Source organism: Pogoniulus pusillus, chromosome 30, assembly GCF_015220805.1.
Source record: "Pogoniulus pusillus isolate bPogPus1 chromosome 30, bPogPus1.pri, whole genome shotgun sequence".
Taxonomy (NCBI): domain Eukaryota; kingdom Metazoa; phylum Chordata; class Aves; order Piciformes; family Lybiidae; genus Pogoniulus; species Pogoniulus pusillus.
The window spans coordinates 8,584,513-8,608,476 of NC_087293.1; the positions used below are offsets into that span (position 1 = coordinate 8,584,513).

The 23,964-nt window shown below is 48.4% G+C and overlaps 1 protein-coding gene and 4 non-coding genes across 5 annotated transcripts; 4 read left to right on the plus strand and 1 right to left on the minus strand.

Annotated features, from left to right (window-relative positions):
* Positions 1-358: 358 nt before the first annotated feature.
* DHX37 (DEAH-box helicase 37) lies at positions 359-21,064 on the plus strand. Its single transcript, XM_064168559.1, has 27 exons — positions 359-500; positions 1,658-1,827; positions 2,902-3,014; positions 3,765-4,083; positions 5,111-5,259; positions 6,015-6,107; positions 6,579-6,675; positions 7,688-7,801; positions 8,870-8,971; positions 9,479-9,593; positions 10,533-10,631; positions 11,293-11,369; positions 12,126-12,264; positions 12,496-12,572; positions 13,147-13,379; positions 14,397-14,508; positions 15,093-15,199; positions 15,609-15,797; positions 15,906-16,030; positions 16,307-16,423; positions 16,540-16,712; positions 17,085-17,199; positions 17,623-17,760; positions 18,108-18,202; positions 18,589-18,662; positions 19,986-20,083; positions 20,672-21,064. The coding sequence occupies exons 1-27, from the start codon at positions 395-397 to the stop codon at positions 20,752-20,754; spliced, it is 3,429 nt and encodes a 1,142-aa protein (XP_064024629.1). The 5' UTR covers positions 359-394; the 3' UTR covers positions 20,755-21,064.
* Positions 21,065-22,522: 1,458 nt separating this feature from the next.
* Positions 22,523-22,594, minus strand: TRNAA-UGC (transfer RNA alanine (anticodon UGC)). The gene has a single exon. It is a non-coding gene; the product is annotated as a tRNA-Ala (tRNA).
* A 273-nt stretch (positions 22,595-22,867) lies between these two features.
* On the plus strand, positions 22,868-22,939 carry TRNAD-GUC (transfer RNA aspartic acid (anticodon GUC)). The gene has a single exon. It is a non-coding gene; the product is annotated as a tRNA-Asp (tRNA).
* Positions 22,940-23,366: 427 nt separating this feature from the next.
* TRNAF-GAA (transfer RNA phenylalanine (anticodon GAA)) lies at positions 23,367-23,439 on the plus strand. Its single transcript has one exon. It is a non-coding gene; the product is annotated as a tRNA-Phe (tRNA).
* A 234-nt stretch (positions 23,440-23,673) lies between these two features.
* TRNAD-GUC (transfer RNA aspartic acid (anticodon GUC)) lies at positions 23,674-23,745 on the plus strand. The gene has a single exon. It is a non-coding gene; the product is annotated as a tRNA-Asp (tRNA).
* Positions 23,746-23,964: the final 219 nt, after the last annotated feature.

Genomic DNA, 23,964 nt, shown 5'->3' on the forward strand with positions numbered 1-23,964 from the left:
TGCTGGGTGCGGGCAGGCTCCGGGACGCGGCGGCGGCGGCGGCGGTGCTGGGTGCGGGCAGGCTCCGGGACGCGGCGGCGGCGGCGGTGCTGGGCGCGGGCAGGCTCCGGGACGCGGCGGTGCTGGGTGCGGGCAGGCTCCGGGACGCGGCGGTGCTGGGTGCGGGCAGGCTCCGGGACGCGCCAGCAGCGCTCGCGCTCAACCTCGGCGCGCGCTCGCAGAGCTCCACCCTCCGGGGGCGGAGCCTCTGCCCCGCGCCTGCGCACGAGCGGCGCCTCGCCCCCTCCCGCCAGCCCGCGCGCCCCGGAAGTGGCGGCCGCCGGCAGCCGCACGTGTGGCCGGACCGGGCCGAGCCGAGCCGAGCCGGGCGCTGCTCGCCGCTCCCGCCGCCGTCATGGGCCGAGCCCGCCGCAGGCACAACTGGAAGGCTCGGCTGCAGCAGGGCACTGCGGAGCCCCCGTCCGCTGCTGAGCCGCTGGACCTGCCGCTGGAGCTGGGAGGTGCGGTGCGGTGGGCCCCGGTCTGGGTGCTGTGTTGGAGCCGCCCGGCTCGGTCCTGTCCTGTCCTGTCCTGTCCGGCCCTTCGCTTTCTAGAGTAGTTTGGGTTAGAAGGAGCCTCTAAAAGTCACCTAGTCCAACGCCTAGCTTTTGCGATAGCTCTTGCTGCTAGGAAGTACCTAACACCCAAAGCTGTGTAGGCTCCAGGGAGACCTTCCAGCAGCTCCGGGAGAGCTGGAGAGGGAATTTTACAGAGGCACGCGGGGTCAGGACGAGGGCTAATGCCTTCAAATGGAAAACGGTGGTTTGAAATTAGGAAGAAATTCTTTCCCGTGGGTGGTGAAGCCCTGGAATAGATTGCCCAGAGAAGATATGGAGGCCTCAATCGTGGAAACATTCAAGAACCTGTCACTGCCCATGGCAGGGGGGTTGGAACTAGATGATCTTTAAGGTCGCTTCCAGCCCAAACCATTCAGTGGTTGTCAAACATTGTATTAGTTCTTGCACACTTGGGATCTCGATGTTGCTCGAGTGACAGTAGAGTTGCTGAGATGAGAATTGTTGTCGTGTCCTTACAGTGGTTTCCTTATACTTTTATTTGAAGCATTAGGAGTAGAGTATTTTACAGGCTTTACATTAAGAGGTCTTAAAGCAGTGACTGCACCTCAGCAACGCTTTACTAGTGCAGTTATAAAGACTCTGGTTAGCATTTGCATTCTCCAGTGCTCCTTTAAGTCCCTCACATCTGTGACACCTTTTTTATTATCTAAACTTCAGTAATACCGATTTTTAATGCTAAAAAGGACTGATGTCAGGGAGAGGCAGGAGGCAGCAGGGCTACCTCAAGGCATGCTGTGTCCTGGACCATGTCCTGGGCTGCCCCCTGACCTTTTGGGAATGAAATGGGTGAAGATTTCATTAGTGCTGTTATATAAGTCAAGGAAAATTGCCCTCTTGGCTATAGTGAGCACAGAGGTACTGAGTCTCTAGTTTCATGGTCTTTTGCCCTTGCTGAGGATGTAAGATTTTTTTTGGGCTGAGGATAAGGGTTGTGTTTGCCTAAACCAGCTAAATCTGGTGTGGTTTGCAATAAGGCTGCTAAGCAGTGCGCTGGAAATAATGCACCTGGCACAAGTGAATAATCAAACACATGCTTTCAGATGAAGCAACGCTGAAGGGAATTGATGAAAGTAATGCCCTGGTCCTGCCAGCAAAAAAAGCAAAGAAGAAAAAAGTAGCATGTGTTGTGCAACAGCCAAAGAAACCTCTGAGCAAGAAACAGAAGAAAAACCTGCAGAAAATTTTAGAGCAGAAGGAAAAGAAAAAAGAGGTATGTGGCTGCTTACTGGTACCTCCAGCTCTGTGGCTTGGGTTAAAGAGTGAATGAGAAGGGTACAGAAAAGGTTGATGCCGATAAGCAGCTGTTGAGGTTTCCCTCGTGCTGTGACACTGGCAGTCCCCAGAGTGTAATGCAATTGCATTGCCATTGTGACAAACCAGAGGTGGGGTGACTGCACTGCTGTGCAGCAAGCAGTGTTGGGATGTGATCTGTCCAGGGCATCTCAAGGACGTGCAGATGAGGAAGTTTTATAGTTCACGTTACAGCAGCATCAGTCATTTCTGTGCTGGGTGCTCTGGCAAAGCTACTGGACTCTTGAGTCTGACTTTGAAAGCTTTCCTCTCCCTGGCAGTGGATCAGGTGTTGCAAGACCACGTCATTGCTGGGTCGTGGTTCCTGTTCTCTCTTTGACTTCGAGCAGGTGGATGCACGTTGTAAAGTACATCACTAGCAGGGTAACTGATGCCCCGTTTTAAAAGTGTTCTGTGGAGCAGTTCTTACAAGAAGCTTTGTACCTGAAGCAAAATACCAAGCTTGATGCACCCCAAACTCTGCCACTGGCCATATACAAGTATTTCAGCTTTTGCACATTTTCTGTATGCAAATAAAGCTTTTTTTGTCTTAGTAAAAGCTTTCCAGGCAAAATTCCTAATCATTTTAGTGTCTGAAAAGTAGTTTTGATGAACTAATTCTGGTTTTGGAGCTTGTTTAATACTGCAGCTGCCTGACCTATTGCCAGCACTGTGTGCCACGTGATGGAGTTGAAGGGAAGCTTCCATTGCTCCAGCCCTCACTCCATTTGAGGTCAAATCCATTTTCTTTGCTGCAATTAGAAGGGTGCTGATGAGCTTTTCATTGCTACCATGAAGGGTCAAGTCCACCTTTCTATTTTTGGTCTTGTGCAGGGCTGAAATCTTCACTGGGGAGTGACTGACCACATAGCAGCAGTAAACATCTTTGCAGCTTGACAGCAAGCGCTGCCAGAACACGCTGGAGCACAGATCCTGAAATGACATTATTTCCTGGTGGTAATTAGCACTGATTCTGGTTTTTCTTCCCAAACAGCGAGCTGAGTTGCTGAGCAAGCTGAATGAGGTCCAAGCTTCCGAGGCAGAAATGAAACTTCTCTACACTACTTCCAAACTGGGTGTTGGGGAGCGCATGTATCAGACCAAGAGGTAAAGTGTTTGGGATGGAACCATTCTGCTTTATCACTCTGGTTGAAAACTTGGTAACTTTCCTGCCTGCTTTTGTTTTTTGTTTTCTTTTCACTTGATTTATTTTTTTTTTTAATTCTTACTGCACAGATTCTTCAGAATGGATGGAGTTAAAAATAACTTACTTAACTGATAATATGATTGTTATTGTCTTGTTTGGCTGACATCCCCTTCAGAACATGGTAAAGTAACTTGGCCTTCCCTGTCATAGTTGTTGGCAGAGGGTGGACTTGGTGAGCTTTAGAGGCCTCTTCTAGCCTAGTGTGTTCTGTGATCTTGGAGGTCTTTTTCAACCTAAACAGTTCTGGTTCATAAGGGATGAGGTGAGTGACAATGAAACCTGCATACTCTTACAAATGATACTAAACAGCATGGTTGATGGATAAACATTTACTTGTTGGTCATATTGAATCGATGCAGTCCATCCTCACTGGATCCAGCAGTGGGGTCAGCTGGGGCTTTGCCTAGCAGAGGAGCAAAAACCTCCAAGAATTCCATTCTTGGAGAACTGGGTTGATGCCTCTGTCTTCTTGTGCTGCTCAGCACCCAACACGTAGAAGTTTTCCCTATTTGAGCAAAAGCTTGGGTTCAAACTCAGGCAGTGACAGTCAATGAGGTGACTCCTTTGGTTTCTGTGGAAGATGTGTCTGGCTTGAAATCCTGGAGAACAGTGACCAAAGCATATTTCACATAATTGATGTTTTGTTCTAGGGTGCTACAAGAACCAGAGACTATTGTACCTGAAAAAATCAGGAGCATCAGTGGTGCAAACAAGAGAAGACACAGCTCAGAATCAGAGCCTGAGGAAGAACCCAGTAGCTCTGAAGAGGAGGAAGAGCAGAAACAAGAAACTGAAAAGTCCTCAGCCAGTGATTTGAGTAGTGCTGAAAAGCCAGAAGAAGGTGTGAAGAAGGCAGTGGCTAACCAGCAGCCAGCAGCTCCCAGTGTGCCAGTTAGCCAGGCAGCCTCCAACAAACCACCCTGCAAACCTGCAGTTTTTGTGCCAGTGGACAGGTCTCCTGAGATTCAGGTGAGGCTCTCTGAACAGTGAACTGCTTATCACAGGGGTTGGAAATGATGGTGTCCTCCATCAGATTAGGTCACTGCAGACACTGTAGCATTATCTCCTGTTTCTCACTAATGCTGTGTGGCAGCAGTGTGCATGCAGGGTCCTCGTTCTGGCATGTCATACATGTCTGAGCTTTGAGCCTGTCTAATCTAGCAGAAGGAAAACCAGATTTGTTTTGGGCTATCACAGTTTGTCTCTGGTTTTAAATCCAGAATCTCTTAGCAGTCTATTTGCTGGGCAGTCTTGTGCCGTCACTTTTATCTCTGCATTTTGCTGTACCGAGGCTGGGTAGTTCAGTCCATTTGCTGTAGACAGAGTGTCCTGTAAAAAGGGAAGAGGCTCTGCATGTGTCTGCACAGACCAGACAGTTGTGAAAGGAGTTTTTCCTTGAGGTGCTATATTAATAAACTCAAGGGGCTTTGTGTATCTAGGGGGTGGGTGTCAAGTGGATTTGGCCAATATCTTTTTGGTGGTCCGCAGCAATAAGACAAGGAGCAAAGGGTACAAACTGGAATATAGAAGGCTTCACCTCAGCATCAGGAGGAACTTCTCTATAGTGAGGGTGACAGAGCACTGGAACAGGCTGCTCAGAGAGGTTGTGGAGTCTCCTTCTCTGGAGATTTTCAGAACTCACCTGGATGCATTCCTGTGCGGACTACCCTGGGTGCTCCTGCCTTGGCAGAGGGGTTGGACTGGATAACCTCTGGATGTTATTTCCAACCTCTAATGTTCTGTGATTCTGGAAAGTTTCACCAGTTAAGGTGCAGGGCTTGCCAGCTGCTTTCTGGAAGCTGCTCTGGTGATTCTAGTTTTTGGTTTTGGACGTAACTAGTGTGAGATTAGCTGGTTTAGAGTTTTTTGAGCCACAGAGCTAAAAGAACTCCTTTTCATGGTTTTATAATCTGAGGAAGGTTACAAGTTTCCCCCACTCCTTGGGGAAACAAAAAGGGAACAAGAGGAAAAACAATGTATGCTTTGTATTCTTCAGGAGGCAAGACTAAAGCTTCCAATCCTTGCAGAAGAGCAGGTCATCATGGAAGCCATTAATGAGAATCCCATTGTGATCGTATGTGGAGAGACAGGAAGTGGCAAAACCACACAAGTACCTCAGTTTCTCTATGAAGCTGGCTATGCCAGGTATGAGTCTTCTCTATGCAGCAAACAACTGGAAGAATTCAAGCTAAGCTCACTTCTGATTTAATTTCTTCTGCTATGGTTAAACTGAACCAGGTCTTTTCTGTGCAGTGATACTGAAAGAGCTTTACAAAAATCTGAAAGGAATAAGCCTGACTTGCAAAAGTCTCTCCACATAATCTCTTGAAACCTTTAAGGTAAAAATTTCCTCCCAGGCCACTATCCTGTTGTTCCCTCAGGGCCTTTATTGTCTGCCCCTCTCACATAGTTTATCCTCTGCTTTCAGAGGTTTGTTTTTGTCTTTGCAAGAAAACATGTGCCTATTTCTTAAGAACATCTTTTTAAAAGAGCTGTGGCTCACCTGCTGCTGCTGTAGTATTTATGAACTTGGGCACCTCATAAGGTGTTTCTGGCAAGCTGAATCGAGGTGCATCCGCTTCTGTGCTGCTGCCTCAGCCTTAGTTTCTTCTGACATGAAGCCCCTTGCCAGAAGTTTGGCCAGGGGGACTGGAGTTCAAAAAGCTGGAGTGAAGAGACAGCAAAACATTTCTGTGATAAATGCATTTTCAGATTAATACACATACAAAAGATAATCCCAAAGCTTCCTTTCTGACTTTTTCCTATGACTAGAACTAAAATTGATGTTGTATGATGCTGTTTAATTTAGAACCATTGTGCAGCAGTCCTGTTGTTGTCTTTCTAAGTGTTTCTGTCTTCAATACAAGCAGCCAAACAACTCCTTTCCTCCACCCCTTTAGTTCAAGTGGTGCCATTGGGATCACCGAGCCTCGGCGTGTGGCCGCAGTGTCCATGTCCCAGCGAGTCGCTAAGGAAATGAACTTGTCAGACAGGTGAGGATAAGACCCCTGAGACTTGCTGTGAAGCTGACACTGAGATGCTCTCTGCGTGTCACAGACTGAAATCAGGACTTGCATATTAGTTGTTCAGTCTCTGGTGGAGAGCTGGGGGAAGGTTACTTACAAACTCCTCCGTGGGGTTGTCTACCGAAGAAAGCACACCATAAGCAGGATTGTAATGCTTGTGAGTTACTTTTGAGAGAGAGCTTTGTGGAGATGGTGTGTGGGAAGCTGTCCTAGCTTGTCTCCACATGAGGAAGTGTCCCATAACAGTGAAATAATCCAGTGACATTGCTATTATGTCCCAGGTTCTGGCATTCTATCTGTCCTAAGCTCTGGGGAGCTAATAGTGTGCTTTGTGTCTTGTCTTGGCATTAAGACTTGGTGTAGTTAGGCTGAGGACTGCCTCCTGTTCCGAATGTGAGCTTTCAGTTTCTCCCCCTGCTTTTCCTTGGTTTTCCTCAGAGTGGTTTCCTATCAAATCCGGTACGAAGGCAACGTTTCAGATGAGACCCAGATCAAGTTCATGACGGATGGTGTGTTGCTGAAAGAAATTCAGAAGGTAAGTTGCTGTCCTCAGTGTAACAAAGAGTATTTCATCTAGCTAGAAAGAGAGGCCTTTGCTTGTACAGACCTGCTGCCAACCTCCCAGAGCAAAATCTCTTTTGCCACTGGAGACATATTTTGAGCCAGCAGTGTGCCCAGGTGGCCAAGAGAGCCAATGGCATCCTGGCCTGCATCAGGAATGGTGTGGTCAGCAGGAGCAGGGAGGTCATTCTGCCCCTGTACTCTGCACTGGTTAGACCACACCTTGAGTACTGTGTTCAGTTCTGGGCCCCCCAGTTTAGGAGGGACATCAAAATGCTTGAGCGTGTCCAGAGAAGGGCGACGAGGCTGGGGAGAGGCCTTGAGCACAGCCCTATGAGGAGAGGCTGAGGGAGCTGGGATTGGTTAGCCTGGAGAAGAGGAGGCTCAGGGGAGACCTTATTGCTGTCTACAACTACCTGAGGGGTGGTTGTGGCCAGGAGGAGGTTGCTCTCTCAGGTGGCCAGCACCACAACGAGAGGACACAGCCTCAGGCTGCGCCAGGGGAGATTTAGGCTGGAGGTGAGGAGAGAGTTCTTCACTGAGAGAGTCATTGGGCACTGGAATGGGCTGCCCGGGGAGGTGGTGGAGTCGCCGTCCCTGGGGCACTTCAAGGCAAGGTTGGACGTGGCACTTGGTGCCATGGTGTAGCCTTGAGCTCTGTGGTAAAGGGTTGGACTTGATGATCTGTGAGGTCTCTTCCAACCCTGATGATACTGTGATACTGTGATTTTATCTTAACCCTTTCTAGTCTTGCCCAAGTCCCTAAATGTTAGGTTATCTTGCTGTGTGAAATGAGAGCAAAGAGGAGACTCGGGCACTAGGCTGCTCCACGTAGGCTGAACACAGTAAACTGTGCCCAAATACTGGGAGAGGCTGCAGCCACAGGGTTGGGGGTCAGTGTCTGCAGTAGTCTAGCTGTAGGTTGTCTTGACCTATAGATGCCCTTGGGTGAGGCTTCACGTGGTGAAATGAATCTCTCTTCTCAGGACTTTCTGCTTTCCAAGTACAAAGTCATCATTATTGATGAAGCCCACGAGAGGAGCATGTACACAGATATCTTGATAGGCCTCTTGTCTCGCATCGTGCCTCTCCGTGCAAAGGTAGGAGAAGCAGTTAGGTGCTGTCCAGCTGGGGAGGCTCTCTGGGAGGAAGGGCTCTGTGAGGTGGAAGTCGATGGAGAGCTGATGCAAACCAGGAGGTGATGCTCAGATAAAGTGTTTCTTTTGAAGAAACAGAATGAGAAAATGAATACATACCAGTACCAACAGATAATGGTTCAGCTAATATGCAACTCGGTTTTGACTTGAACAATCAAAATCAGCAGCCTGCTAGAAAGCAAGGTGTGTACTGCTGCCCCAGAGTAATCCACCAGCGGCAGTACTTGGGAAATACATTGAGGCGGACATCATCAAGTGCTTGATCTTGACTGATGCTGGGGGCTGGTGGACTGCAGGAAGGTGCTTGGCATCTCGTTTGGTTTTAATTGCAGATGGAGAGAGAATGAAGTGGTTTAGAGGCAGTCACTGTCAGCATCAGGACAGCCTGTTTGGGGTCTTTTGTCTTCTGAGACACACTGATTTCACTGGCTGGAGCAGCTCTGCTGTGAGGACAGGCTATGAGAGTTGGGGCTTTTCAGCCTGGAGAAGTGAAGGCTTTGAGGAGACCTTGTAGTAGCCTTCCAGTATCTCTGTAAGAGAACCTGCAGGAAGGCTGGGGAAGGACTATTTACAAGGTCTTGTAATGACAGGAGGAGGAGTAATGGGTTTGAACTGGCAGAGGGGAGATTTAAACTGGATGTTAAGAAGCTCTTTCCAGTGAGGGTGGTGAGACACTGTCACAGGTTGCCCAGGGAGGTTGTGACTGCTCCCTCCCTGGAGGTGTTCAAGGCCAGGTTGGATGAGGCCTTAAGTGACCTGTTCTAGTGGGAAGCGTCCCTGCCTATGGCAGGGAGCTAGAACTGGATGAGCTTTGAGGTCCCTTCCAATACAGACCATTCTATGATTGCATGTGAAGCTGTATGCATCCTTTGTCTTTTGACTTGATGCTTTTGTTGTCTTGGATTTGGAGCGTGGTGCTGCAGAAACCTGTATCCAGTCCTGCTTCTCTCTCTGGGTTTGTGTGCTGCTGCCTGCTTTCAGGCACAGAATAATATGTTTGTGTCCTTGCAGAAAGGGCTGCCACTGAAGCTGATCATCATGTCAGCTACCCTTCGTGTGGAGGACTTCACCAGTAACAACAGGCTGTTTTCTGTCACGCCTCCTGTCATTCAGGTATCCTCCTCCTCCCTGGGACCTGCATCTAATGGCTGAAAAGTACAGGGAGGGCTTCCTTTATGAAACCAGTTAAAAAACAGAGGCAATCTAAGCTTTCCAGTTGGTGCTGAGATCTTTCAGATATCAATTTAAAACCAGTTCCTTTGTGTAGGCTATTGTTTCTTTGGGGACGTGGTGTTTTCATTTCCACTTTTATCAGAAAACTGCCCTGGCAGAATCTGGTTATCTTGAAAACCTCTATAAGTTAAAGTTCAGGAGGACTAGAAAGCCTCAGTCTGAGTTGGTGGTCTGAAAGAGAGAATTTGTTTTGTTTTTAGCTTGGGTTCTTGGTGTTCAACATAGACCACACTGATAACTTCTGTGTCTGGGGTTTCATAGGTTGTCAAAACCCAAAACCTGTACAGTAATACAGGGTGAGCTGTTCTGGTTCTCCCCTGCAAGCTGTGACGATTGTGCTGGAGTTAAGACAGCAAACAAACCCTTTTCTTTGCATTTCCTCTCTAGGTAGATGCAAGGCAATTCCCTGTCACTGTTCATTTTAACAAGAAGACTCCCTTAGATGACTACAGTGGGGAGTGCTTCAGAAAGGTCTGCAAAATCCATCGAATGCTGCCCTCAGGTGAGGTCACTGCCAACAGCCTCTCACATTCAATACACTTCAATATGCCTGAAGTTTAATGGGTTGTTTTTTCAGGAAGTTCATGTAGTTCAGTGAGGTTTTTTTGATGCTGAAGGTAGGACTGCAGTGATGTACTGTGTGCTCTGACTTAGAAGGGTTTTCTTCTGAAAACTACCCTTCAGTGAAATCATAGTTCTATTAGCATCTTTATCAGGGGAGTAGTAGAAGACAGATACAGTCAAACACCCTGTTCCTCCTTGTTACTTCACAATATATTCCACCTGTCTTTTATCGAGAATGAGATTCAGTGTGGCCAGTAGGTCAAGGGAGGTTATTCTTCCCCTGTACTCAGCACTGGTCAGACCACACCTTGAGTACTGTGTCCAGTTCTGGGCCCCTCAATTCAAGAAGGATGTTGAGGTGCTGGAACATGTCCAGAGAAGGGCAACAAAGCTGGTGAGGGGCCTGGAGCACAAATCCTATGAGAAGAGGTTGAGGGAGCTGGGCCTGTTTAGCCTGGAGAAGAGGAGGCTCAGGGGTGATCTTATTACTGTCTACAACTACCTGAAGGGGCATTGTAGCCAGGTGGGGGGTGGCCTCTTTTCCTAGGTAACCAGCAATAGAACAAGGGGACACAGTCTCAAGTTGTGCCAGGGTAGGTATAGGCTGGATATTAGGAAGAAGTTCTTCACAGAGAGAGTGATTTTCCATTGGAATGGGCTGCCCAGGGAGGTGGTGGAGGCACCGTCCCTGGGGGTCTTCAAGAAAAGACAGGATGAGGCACTTAGTGCCATGGTCTGGTTGCCTGGCTAGGGCTGGGTGCTAGCTTGGACTGGATGATCTTGGAGGTCTCTTCCAACCTGGTTGATTCTATGATTCTATCTGAAGCTTTCCAAGGTGAAAATCCCTACCGAGGTTGAGTGATTTCTTCTCTTGCAGGTGGGATTTTGGTGTTTTTAACAGGCCAGGCAGAAGTCCACTCTCTCTGTAGAAGGCTAAGAAAAGCCTTTCCGTTCCAAAAGAACAAGAGCACTGCAGGTAATGCTACAGAATAAGGGACTGTTAACCTCTGAATTTATCCCACTGAGAAGTGAGCTTGCTTTGCACTTAAAAATGAGAGCTTTTGTTTAAAACAAACCAAAGCAAACAAACAACAAAAAAACCCCAACATCATAAAACCCAAACAAAACCCCCAAACAAACAAAAAACCCCACCACACACATAACCCAACCAACCAGCCACAAAAAAGCTTTGGGGAAAGGGCTCTTTGTGCATGGTTTTAATGACTGAATTAGTTTGGTGAAAGAGTTTGTGTTCTCCAGAGTCCACTGCCTTCATTTACTCTGCTAGTTATGAATTGAAGTGGAAATGCTACCACTCGTGGTACTGTTTATTTTCAGGACAGTGGAACATCCCAAGATGACTTCAGAAAGCCACATTCTCATCTGGCTCAGCTAATAACCTTCAAGGCACATAGTTCTTGTGTGTTCTGTTGATTCTCAGTATGATTCCTAAATGTCATTACAGCTTTAAATGTATGTGCCATGCCTGTCCCCTTTGCCTTCAGTGTGACTGTGTCTTTCACTCTGCGATGCTTGGATCCCCCCCAAAAATGGGAGTGGGACCATATTCCCACCTCTAGTTCTTCTGTGGGGAAGACATGCTCAGCTAACAGTAATTCCACTGGCCTTTTTTGCAGGAGCAGATGGAGACAAGGAAGAATCAGTGGAAGAAATAAGAAAGTTTAAGAAGTCGAGGAAGCGGAAGAAAATGATGGTAATGTGTGATGGGGAGAGTGTGTCTGAGACGCTGGAAGGAGCAGCTACCTCCCTGCAAAACAGCACTCCTGTGTGGCTGTGCTTCTCACCAGGCTGCTTCAGACTTGCATGAAGCCTTGTAGTCTACCTATGTCCCCTCAGGAAGTCCACTACTACTGCCCACCCTGGGAGCTGCTATGTTAAGAGCAGTACAGTGCTGAAGCGTTTGCCTGGATATTCCGGGCAGGAGATTGATTTCAGTTGAGTACTGACCACTAAAAATCTAATGGGAGGAGTTCAGACGTGATGGCTCCAAGGTGTCCCCTCATCTCGCTCTTTCTTACCCAAAACTGGGACTGATGCATCCGTGACAAAGGCTAGTGTTTGAGTTCCACCCAAGTCCTGTGTGTGCTTTGTCAGCAGGAGCTCTTGATGTTAAAGATATACTCTCCACTGACACTCTGGATCCTGGTAGCTGAAGTGGCCTGAAGTAAAGAGATTTTACCCTTTCCCACTGCCTTCCAAGCAAAGAAGCTTAGCTTGGCACAAAATAGTGTTTAATGTACTTAGGTCTTTTCCCCCTGACTCTCACAGCTCCTAAATGCTGAACCTCAGCCTTAAAATACCAGTGAAATATTTCAATTCCTCTGTCACCTTCAGGTCAACAAATGTGTGGAGTAAGAGCTCAGTTTTCCTTTCCAAGCAGTAAAAGCTGCTGTTTGTGTCTGCCCTTAATGTTCTGCTGTTGTTTTTGGTTTTCCTTTGTCTTTCGCAGACACTCCCCAAAATTGATCTGGACAATTACTCCGTTGTACCAGTGGATGAAGGAGATGAAGACAGAGATGCTGATACTGATGATGATATTGCAGGATCTGATATTGACCTTGATTTAGGAGATGGAGACTCAGGAGAAGGTTTGACACTTTTGAACTAAAAATCCCATTTCTCCTGTCACCTGTGAAATGTGTGACATGAGTGACATGAGTTGGTTGTCACACTCGCTACACTGGCAAAAGCTACAGCTTCAGCTTTGTACCAAATAGTTGGCTGGTTCTAAATGAGTGGTGTTTGTGAGGGTATTGCTGGAACTGAGCCTGGAAGTTGCCTGTACTGCGTATTTAGCGATCCTGGTGTGTTTTTCACAGATGAGAAGTCTGATTCATCCCTTCCACTCTACGTGCTCCCACTCTATTCTTTGCTAGCACCAGAGAAACAAGCAAAGGTAAGGAAGGGATTTATTGTCATAAGGAGTAAGTGATCTGTACAGGTACAGGTGACTGTTGTCTGAAGTCACCTGTGCTTCATCTGTGGGCTATCCACTGGTGGGCGGATTTGAGTGACCCAGTGGGCAGGCTGGGACAGAATCAGAGCAGGCCTTGCTTGGCCTGAGATCATACTGATGTACCAGTTTAGACAATTGGGAGACATGAAAAGTGATAGTCCTGCAGCATGTTAAAGTTCCTCATGGCCCCAGGCCAGGTCAGGATCTTGCTGCCATCAGGGCAGTTTGTACCAACTTGTGTTGCCTCCTGGGCTTTGCCAGTGACAGCAGTGTGTCTGAGCGGCTCAGCACCGGTGGCTGCTCCACCTGGAGCTCCTGACAACTTTCTTGAGGGATTGACCGAGCTGGGTAGAGTTCCAGAGCTGAAGATGAAAGAGTTAAGCCTCTAGTCGTACTCTTGGGTTTCACCAGCAATGCCGTATGCTTTGTCATCCCTTTGTAACCCATCCAAGTCGCCTGCCTGCTGCTTTTCCGCTGTTGGCAATGCGTGTCCCTTGTCCATCTGTCCCTGTAGGTATTCAGGGCTCCTCCTGCTGGCACCAGGCTGTGCGTGGTAGCCACCAACGTGGCCGAAACCTCGCTTACCATCCCAGGCATCAAGTACGTGGTGGACTGCGGGAAGGTGAAGAAGCGTTTCTACGACAAGCTCACCGGGGTGTCCTCTTTCAGAGTCACTTGGATATCCCAGGCCTCCGCCAACCAGCGGGCAGGGCGGGCTGGCCGCACCGAGCCGGGGCACTGCTACAGGTCAGCTGCCTGCCGCGGAAAGGGTTGGGAGAGCCAAACCCCCAACCGACGTGTGGCACTGAAGTACAGCTTCTCTTCTCCTGCTGCCCCTGTCACAAGGCCCTAGTGCTGCTTGAAATGCTTGCTTTTGTCTGCTCTTCATTCAGACGGGACAGGCGAAGCTGAACACAGTCACCGTGATGCTGGTTTGGCAGTGTGGCTTCTTGAGGGCCTTTCTCTTGCTGAAAAACCTTGTTTTGCTGGCCAGCTGGTCACAGAATCATAGAATTGTCTTGGTTGGAAAAGACCTCTGAGATCAGAGTCCAGCTGTCAGCCTAATGCCGCCGTAGCCATTAAACTGTCACAGAATCACAGAATGTCAGGAGCTGGAAGGGACTTCGAAAGCTCATCCAGTCCAACCCCCCTGCCACAGCAGGATCACCTAGACCAGATCACACAGGAATGCATCCAAGCAGGTTTTTAATATCTCCAGAGAGGGAGACTCCACAACCCCCCTGGGCAGCCTGTTCCAGTGTTCTGTCACCCTCACAAGGAAAAACTTCCTCCTTGTGTTTAAATGAAACTTCTTATGCCTCAGCTTCCACCCATTGCCCCTTGTGCTGTCATTGGACATAACCTGCAGAGCCTGGCTCCATCCTTCTGGCACTCACCTTTACATATTTACAAACACTGTCCCAAAGTGCCATATCCACACATTTCTTGATTGTCCCCAGGGACAGGAACTCCACGACCTCACTGGGCAGCCTGTTCCAATCCCTGACCACTCCGAGTAAAGAATTTTTTCCTGATGTCCAATCTAAACCTCTTCTAGCACTATTCCAGCCCATTAGCATGGATTCCACTCCAAGTCAGTTTTTTGTGCCTAAGGTATGCCCCAGCTGTGTAAATCATTACATAGGTATGCCTCTGCATCTAATCACTGCTGCCTTGGTTTTAAATCTCGTGTCAGTTTTCCATGCATATCTTTTTGAGTTACAGATTCATTTAAGTTTCTAAGGTGCCTCTCTGGTCTGCTAGGTTATACTCTTCAGCAGTCTTCATGGACTTTGAGAAATTTTCTGCTCCAGAAATAACAAACCGACCAGTGGAAGACTTAATTCTGCAAATGAAAGCATTAAATATAGAGAAGGTGAGGTGTAAATATGCTTTGTACTACAACACTCATCAAGGTGGTGCCCTTAGCAGCCAAAAACAAGCACAAATGTCTTTTATCACCCTTGCTTGAGGCTGTGCTTTGTGTTAGACATCAAGATCCTAGGACTCAATTTTGGTTGTGCAGCTTGCAGAAGCTGCTGCGAATTCCATCAGGCCTTAACAGACATGTTTGCTTAGATAATAAGAACTCTCTTGTGTTCTTAACAGTGGGAAAAAAACCTTGTCCAAACAGGGATTGTGTTTTGGAGATAGTTAAGCACTTTCAGAAAGTGCTTAACTTGGAGTTAGACCTTCCAGCAGCCTGCCCTAGGCGGTGCCTGGGGTCAGAGGCTGATGCTGGTATTCCTGTTTCCTAATGTTTTTGTTCTAAGGGTTTCCTCCTATTATTTGTCCTTTCCTCTCACTCTTGGCAAACATCCTAAATGTTTTCCTTTGGTATATGTAACCAGTGGGGAAGATTTTGCTCCTTTCCAGGACTTCTTAACTGTATTTAGGCTGTTCTTCACGGGGATATGTGTCAGTGATGTACTCAGAGGCATTTTCTCTTGGTGTCCGTAGGTAATCAACTTCCCATTTCCAACACCGCCTCCAGCAGAAGCACTTGCAGCAGCTGAGGAGTTGCTGATAGCCCTGGGTGCCTTGAAGGAACCTCCTATGACAGGAAGGTAACATCTGTGGTCCCCTAAAAGTTTCCTCTCAGCACTGCTGCTCAGCCTTCACCTTCAAGACAGTGGACACTGCTGTCTTGCTGCCTGCTTCTCCTGGTCAACCCTCACATCTGAGGGTGTGCCTTTGTACAGAGACTGGCATCATTTTAGCAGTCTCTTCTTAAACCAATGTCCTTCTTACTTGCCCTGGGGTGTTTGGGCAGGGAAAAAATGTGCTAGGAGTGTGCCATGCAGGGCAGGTGGGGAGCTGCAAGAGGAAAAGGAATCTTTCCTCCAGCCTCCAGGACCAGCACATAACAAATTCTGAGAAAACACATCAAATTAATTGGGCTGCCCAAACCAGGAACACAGACTTGTTCTAATGCAGAAGTTGCTTCACTGCATGACTTTTCTTTTCCTCTCCCAGGCTGAAGCAGCAGCTGGCAGCAAAGCTGAGTTGCCCTATTAGTTCCCTAGGCAGAATAATGGCCACTTTTCCCGTGGCCCCCCGCTATGCAAAGATGTTGGCCCTTAGCAGGCAGCAGAACTGCCTGCCTTACACCATCACCATCGTGTCTGCCATGACTGTCCGGGAGCTTTTTGAAGAGTTTGACAGGTGAGTGAGTTAGTCTGACAGCTCCTTACAGGGTGCATCACTTTCTCACAGCTGAGGCCTCTGCATCTAATCACAATGCTCATTGGTGGTGTCTCCTGTTTCTTTTAGGCCAGCAGTAAGTGATGAAGAGGCAGCGAAACTGAAGGGGAAGAAAGGAAGGCTTTTACAGATGCAGAAGGTCTGGGCTGGGCAGGGGCCCATGCAAAAACTTGGAGACCTCATGGTGATGTTAGGTATGCCAGACAGCAGTTTCCCTCTGCTACTAACTTTCATTCTGTTCTCCTCCCCATCACCCTGAGCTCTTAGCTTTCCACAACCAGAAACATCCTTGTGCTGCAGGACTAAGCTCAGCACTGTATTTTCTAAGCTGTTTTTTTGGGGCAGCCTGCCAAGTGTGCCAGGCTTATGACGAGTGGGAGCTGTGACATGCATGTGTACTGTGCCACAGTTGGTTTAATTAGGAGAGCTGGTGGGCTGAGTGGTTTTCTCCCCCTGCCTGTTCTCTGCAGGAGCAGTGGGGGCCTGTGAGTATGCTGGGTGCAGCCGTCAGTTCTGCGAGGAGAATGGGCTGCGGTACAAGGCCATGCTGGAGATCAGGCGCTTGAGAGGACAGCTGACAACTGCAGGTAAGTGGCAGCTGCTGTGTTTATTCCACCTGAGGCACACACAGATCACCTGGGCTGCTGGTTTTGCAACCTTTTTTCCTGTGGAATCCTAACTCACCTGTTTTGTTCCCCCACAGTGAACTCGGTTTGCACTGATGCTGGTCTCTATGTCGATCCAAAGATGAAGCCCCCAACAGAAGCTCAAGCGACATACTTGAGACAGATTGTGCTGGCAGGGCTGGGGGATCATGTTGCCCGAAGAGTTCAGGCAGAAGAGCTGCTGGATGAGAAGTGGAAAAATGCTTACAAGGTAAACAGCTGCTTTTGCCTGAATTCTCCTTCTCCTGTGTGGGAGAAAGACACTTGTGTGCAGAGCCTGGCTGCATGCACCATTGGGGCTGCATGTGATGGCTTTCCCCGCAAAATTTAAGTGTCCAGTGCTACAATTTCCCAGCTGTTACATAGGAATTAGGAAAGGGCTAAGAAGCAGCATTAGTCCATCTTGCACAGTGCTTGATGTCTCCAGAGGTGAAGCAGAAAATGATGGGGTTATTAAAAACCTCCATCACTTAAGGAAGCCATGTAAATGTGCAGCTGAGACAGCCTGAAGTTAAATGCAGTCAAGAAACTGGATTTCCAGTAACTCCTCTTCCTCTGCTTCAATCTTCTGTGCTCTCTTAAGACTGCTCTCCTGGATGACCCTGTGTTCATCCATCCAAGCTCAGTCCTCTTCAAGCAACTGCCAGAGTTTGTGGTGTATCAAGAAATTGTTGAGACTACAAAGCTGTACATGAAAGGTGAGACTGCTTCAGTCCTTGCTTGTTCTGCAGGGGTGGTGAGGAGCTCACAAATGCCTCAGCAGAGCTGTCCCTTGCTGTGGTGAGTGAGCATGCGTCTTACAATGGCCATGCCTCCTGGGGTTTGGATTCTTGTGTTTCCTAGATTGGGGAAATACTGGCCCGATTTTGTCTAGTAGGATTGGCTAGAGCCAAGTTCAGCTTCTGAAGCAGCTGCTCTGTACCAACCCAGTCAGCAGTGGCTTCCTACTGCTGGTCTCTGAGCAGAGAAACCTAAAAGTTGACCTGAAAAATGTAATCTCTGCATATCTGAGTAAATCTGTGGAGATGAAGTCCTGACCATGCTATGTACCCATGGGCTGCTGGTGAGTGGCAGCCCTTGGCAGCGAGCTTGCATTCAGGCCTCTGTTTTCCCTTCCTAAGGTGTGTCTGCAGTCGAACCCGAGTGGATTCCTGTCCTGCTGCCACCATACTGCCACTTTGGAAAGCCTTTGGAAAATCCTCCTCCATCTTACTGCCCTGAAACAGGCAGAGTTCGATGTCACAGACCAAGTGTCTTTTGTAAGTGTCTTGAAGAGTGTCACTGGGTAGTTGTGTCCAAGAGCACCTCTGCAGTTACTGCAGTGCTGCTTTTATCATGACTATCACAAAAGTCAAGCTCAGCTGGGACTGCTTCAAAAGCTTCACAGTGGTTTGAGTGGCTCCATGGGGTTCATAGCATTTAACTATCAGCATCTTCCCATTGGCACAGACATTCATTGGCCATGTGCTTCCCCTGTGAAGGATCAAGGCTGGGTGGTGGCAGTGTCCTCTCTATTTCTCATAATGCCTGTGTTGTCCTACCTCCCCTGGAAATGCACGCTCCTCTTGGAGCATTTAGGAGACTTGGGGTGATCTTCTCTTTCCAGATCGAGTTAGCTGGCAGCTGCCTGCTGTGGAAGTTGATTATCCAGAAGGTATTGATCGCTACAAATACTTTGCCAGGTTCCTGCTTGAAGGAAAGGTGAGTGTGCTCCAGCCTCCTTACTTCTTTGATGTTACAGCCCAGTTTTCAGATGAGATCAGCCTTGTGTGCATGCCTTTTGTGTGTGCATGCTCATAACTTACTGGAGGAGCTGCTGCAGTTGGTGGGGTGGAAAGGATATCTTTAAAATATGAAGCAACTTGAAATCAACATTTGTATGAAAGAGACCTCGAAATAAGTCCTGTTTTTGCAAAGGGAAAAAAGCTCTAGCTCATGCTTTTGTCCATTCTGAGACACAAGAGTCCTGTAGCAAGCTGCTCAGGACAGAGTACAGGATGGGAATCTGTAGCAGTCCGAGTTCATTGATGATTGTCTCCACAGAACACTGAATTTCCCTTATTCATTTTACACTTGTAAAAATTCAGGTCATTAAGAAGTTGAGTTCTTACAGCCGGTGTCTGCTGTCCAGTCCCCTCATAATGCTGAAGACGTGGTCCAAGTAAGTTGCTAAAAACAAACTCGGGTTTGTTGTCCTCACCAAACACTTTTAGCTTCCTTTTAGGTTAAAACATTTCAATGCTGGGAAGGGTGCTCTAGATAGTGATCTTGGCTATAGCTGCAGGCAGAGGAAAATGGATTTTCTTACAGAGAAAAATCGTGCCTCAAGAGAATTGGGCAGTGGTATGGGCGGTGTTGAAGAGCATAGCAGCCTGCTGGCCACACTGACCTCTGCGGGCTGCTCTGGGACAAAGGAATCACTCATGCTCGGAGGAAACTGTTAGATGAGCACCACTGCTTTCCTTGCTCGTCTTTGTAGTCTGGCCAATGGAACATGCTTCCAACAAATCTCATTTCTCTCCTGCTCTTGGGTACATTTATAAAACTGTGACCCTCACAGGGACTGTCAGCTGTTGCTTCCCTTGCTACCCTGCTGATGCACTCTCTTGATTGCCAAACAAACTTTCTCGTAGCCCTCTGCGAATTTTCATGGAGTTGAGAGCCACAAGGATTTTGAAAGACTTCGTTAAACATGAGTGATGCTATCTGGAGGTCCTGCAAAGTGTTTTCCCCTTTTAATCAGTTCAGAGTTGAGCGTGAGGCCTGTGGATTCTCTTTTGCTGTACTGTGTGGGGTGCAGCTGCGTGGCAGACAGCTTTCATGCTGTCAGCAGCAAGAGCATCCTGCTGCTCCTTTAGACATCAAAAAGTTGTGGTACTTCTAGTGACCTTTCGTGAGCCAGTGCCATGTCTCTGTATGCAGAGGTTGTGTGCTTCTCTGTCTTTAGCCTTTTAAAAGTATCACAGTATCACAGTATCATCAGGGTTGGAAGAGACCTCACAGATCATCAAGTCCAACCCTTTACCACAGAGCTCAAGGCTAGACCATGGCACCAAGTGCCATGTCCAACCTTGCCTTGAAGTGCCCCAGGGACGGCGACTCCACCACCTCCCCGGGCAGCCCATTCCAGTGCCCAATGACTCTCTCAGGGAAGAACTTTCTCCTCACTTCGAGCCTAAATCTCCCCTGGCGCAGCCTGAGGCTGTGTCCTCTCGTTGTGGTGCTGGCCACCTGAGAGAAGAGAGCAACCTCCTCCTGGCCACAACCACCCCTCAGGTAGTTGTAGACACCAATAAGGTCACCCCTGAGCCTTCTCTTCTCCAGGCTAAACAATCCCAGCTCCCTCAGCCTCTCCTCATAGGGCTTGTGCTCTATGAGGGGAGGCTGAGTATGAATTCAGACAGGTAAGGTGAATGCTGTAACACAGATAAACTCTGCTAATGAGCATTGTTTTGTTGCACCATTTTGTTTTGGACTGATGCAGACTTCAGCCCAGGACAGAATCCCTCCTGCAGTCTCTAGTTGCTGAACAGTGTGATAATCGCGATGCTTTGCTGGCTGCGTGGAAGAAAAACCCTAAATGTAAGTTTTCTGCTTGCTTAATTATCAGTTGTGCCATCAGCACAGACTCTGTAATGCCTCGAGCACTGATGAATGGGGATTTTACAAATGGATGATTTCACTTGATAACCTCTAAATATTTGCTGTTTTCTTACTGGAAACAGTAATGCTCCTCTTTGGTTCCTGTAAAGAAGTGAAGTTCCCTATACTTCAGAGAGCAACATCTCTTTGTATTTTACAGATCTTTTTCTACTTCTAAATACAGTTAAAATGTTTGGTTTGGGCTTTTGAAAAATTAAACTGCTGTGGTGCTGTCAGTAGATACAGGGAAAAAAAAAGTCCAGGTAAAATGGCTTTTGTTCTGCCCCAGATTACAAGAACTCTTCTTAGGGGCAGTGGTGAAGTGATGCAGTGGTGGCTCTCACAGTGATTCTCCCATTCCTCATACTTCTGTGTCCGAATGCAGGTGTCCAAGCTTCAGCACAGTCCCAGCAATAGGGAACTGGGTTCTTGCTCTTGGCCTGTGTGCATGGTGCTGCCAAAGGATCTCATCTTTCCAGCAAAACTCCCTGAGTCCTGTAACTGTCTAATTGTTCTCTTGCATTACAGATCTGCTCACAGCCTATTGTCAGTGGATCCCTGAAGCTATGCATGATGATCTAGCCAAGAACTGGCCACCAGTAGCACTGTGAAGTGCTCAGCTGTTCTTGATGGAGTCCTTTTCTCCAAGATGCTTGGAGAGCTTGGGTTTCCTTGGATGGACTTGCTAGCTATTAGCAGCACATTTTTGTATGTGAACTGGATCATATTCTGGTTTTCTAGGAAGCTTGCTGTGTTCCCAGAAGCCCTACCAGCTGCCTTGCTGGTATTCTGTAATATTCATGTTTGGATAATTTTATCCATTGTATTTTACAGAATGTTATTTTTATTTGAGGTTTCTCTTTGGACTATATTAGTCATATGAGCTACAATAAATATGTATAGTTCTTGGTTTGGATGGCAGAGATGTTTTACAGTGTGGAATGCAGCAGTAAGCAGAATTTCAGACCTGGTTGGACTCTTTCTCTGTCATGACTGTAGATCCAAAGGCAAGCCTGGGGGCAGCAGGCATGGTCCTAGCACTGTGCTAATCCTGGCCGGCAGCTCAGCAGTACACAGCTGCTCACACATTCCCTGTCCCCTTGGGAGGACAGGAAGTACAAAAGTGAGACAACTTTTGGGTTGGAATAAAGGTAGTTTAATGAAGGGAAGAAGGAAAAGTCCAAATGACAGGGAGAGAGTCGTTCTCCATCTCTATGTATGATGACCACCTCGTACCTGAGTGTGACATTTTCCCGACCTGTCTTTTTGGCCAGCTCAGGTCTGCAGTCCCGGCTTTGTCCCTCTCAGTGTCTTTCACAGTCCCAGCTTGCTCATGGAGGAAGAAGAGAAAACCTTGACTTGTGCAAGTCCTGCTCAGTAACAGCTCTAACAGGGTATTACCAACGCTGGTGTAGTCACAAACCTAAAACAGCTGTCTGTGGGCTGCTATGGGGAAATGATACTGGCTTAGACCCACTGCACTTGCAGCTAGAAGGTGGCCATGAGTTCAGACTGTGAATTAATCTTTCTTCAAACTTTGCTTGGTGCTTCAAGCACTTAACTTCCTGCCACAGCAAGAAAGGCAAAGGCAAGTTTTGTACTATGTCCTCTGGTGCTCCAGAGCCTCATCTTGCATCCCAGGGGATGGAGCATTTTTGGGAGTGATGCAGCTTTCAGGAAATGAGGCAAACTTTAGCCACTCTATTCTGCTTATTCTGCAGCAAGAAATTTTCGTATAGCCTCAGAAGAAAAGGTAGAGATCAAGTTTACCTTCCCTTCTACCTTGACAAACCTGGCACTCACACTGTGTTAATTTGCTGTTGATTGTACCACCACACTGTGAAGGTGTGAGCACTGCTGCTGCTGTCCTCATGCTCTGGAAGTAGCAGGAGGGGAAATATCAGAGCCTATTTATTAATTAGGGCTTCTTTGTGGAACTGGACAAGGGAAAGCAGTTTTCCCTCAGGAAGTCAACTGTACTCTAAACAGGTTTCTTCCTGAGGAGGGGAGGGGAAGGGAAGAGGGAGGTGATGAGCTTTTCTTGGGATCCAGTGATAGGAGGCAGGGAAATGGCTCAGAGGCGTGCCAGGGGAGGTTAAGACGGGACATCTGGAAGTATTTCTGCAGATAGAGAGTGGTCAGACCCCAGAACAGATGTGGAGAGAGGGTCAGTGCCCCAGGCCTGTCAGCATTGAATGTCTTTAACAACACACGCTGGTGAGCCCTGAATTGGTTGGGCAGCTGGACCCGGTGGTCGTTGTAGGTCCTTTCCAACTGAAACACTCCATTCTCTGTAAAAATGATCGGCGCCACAGGAGTGAGGAGAGTGGAGAGAAGGGGATCGATTGAAGAGAGAGGGAAAAAAAAAAACCAAAAAACTGGAGATGCCGGGGATTGAACCCGGGGCCTCATACATGCAAAGCATGCGCTCTACCACTGAGCTACATCCCCTTGCCTGGTAGTGCTCTCCGTGCACCTCATACCAAGGCACTATGGGCTGCACGTCCGGCCTGACAGACAGACTCCCTGGGTCCGAACTGCACCGTTCAACTCCGTGCCCTGTAGCCTACAATAGTTGCGGGAACAGCGAGGAGCGGACAGGCAGCTTTGCTCGGAACTGGCGGCTCTGTTCAGAGCTAGCAGCTCTATTTAAGGTACAGCCCACGCTGCTGGAGATGGCTACGACCTTCTTGTGGAAGGCCGGAAAACCATGACACCTGCCAGTCCTCGTTAGTATAGTGGTGAGTATCCCCGCCTGTCACGCGGGAGACCGGGGTTCGATTCCCCGACGGGGAGGCGAAAAACTTTTTTGTTTCCTTGCTCCATTTTTCCAGGCCTTTTCCCGCACAGACGGTGCCCGTGGAACCGCGGGGACCGAGGACGAAGGACTGCGTCAATCTCCCACCACCCATAGAGAAAGTCAATGCAGGACGATCTGAAGGTTTTTATACCCTGGAAGGGGGTCCGAGGTCCGCCGCTCTTCTCGGGGCACCCCTCTACTGGTATTTACAGGACAGCTGGGGTTCCGTTCCCGCTCTGTCGGAGGCGCAAAGCAGAGCGGATGAAGAGAAGGGAGAAAGTTCTGATGGCCCCAGAAACCGGATACTGCTCCAGCATGTGTGAAACTCATGTGTGAACAGCAGACGGTTGCCGGATTTACCCGGAGCCACGGGTGGGAGCTGGGCGGAGTCGTATTCGACAGTCAGAAAACGGGCGCAAGGCAGCCGAAATAGCTCAGTTGGGAGAGCGTTAGACTGAAGATCTAAAGGTCCCTGGTTCGATCCCGGGTTTCGGCAGAAGTTTTTTAACTTTTAATACCGAGGATGATGACAAATCTTTTTGCCGCGGAGAGCGGCGGGGGCAGTTTCTGCGCCAGGAGAGGGTCGACTATCCCCGGATGTCACCGCACTGCGTACATGTGTAGGGCTTGCGTGCCCAGAACCGCTTCCTCGCGGAGGACTTTTTGAACTCCTATATAGGTTCATCCGCGCGGGCATCACCCAAGCCACCGGCCAAAAAGTAGCCAGCTATCCTCGTTAGTATAGTGGTGAGTATCCCCGCCTGTCACGCGGGAGACCGGGGTTCGATTCCCCGACGGGGAGATTGCGCAATATTTTTGTGTTTTAAATTGCCTTTTTTCCATTCTGCACCAATGTTTCTAATTCTCAAAGGCTTTAAAAACGCCATAGTTTAGTGAGTGCCAAAGGAGTGCTCGGTACATATGAAACTCTGTGACATTCGCAGCTAGCGGCGTACACTGCCATGTCCCGCTCACAGCCTGATGACGGGCCTCGGACCACAGGGGTGCCGCTGTCGCCTCG

Excerpts from the sequence above, each read along its gene's own strand:
- DHX37 (XM_064168559.1), top strand. The coding sequence starts at position 395 with ATGGGCCGAGCCCGCCGCAGGCACAACTGGAAGGCTCGGCTGCAGCAG. Across the intron at positions 4,084-5,110 it reads ACAGGTCTCCTGAGATTCAG|GAGGCAAGACTAAAGCTTCC; the intron begins GTGAGGCTCTCT and ends TGTATTCTTCAG. Across the intron at positions 7,802-8,869 it reads TCGTGCCTCTCCGTGCAAAG|AAAGGGCTGCCACTGAAGCT; the intron begins GTAGGAGAAGCA and ends GTGTCCTTGCAG.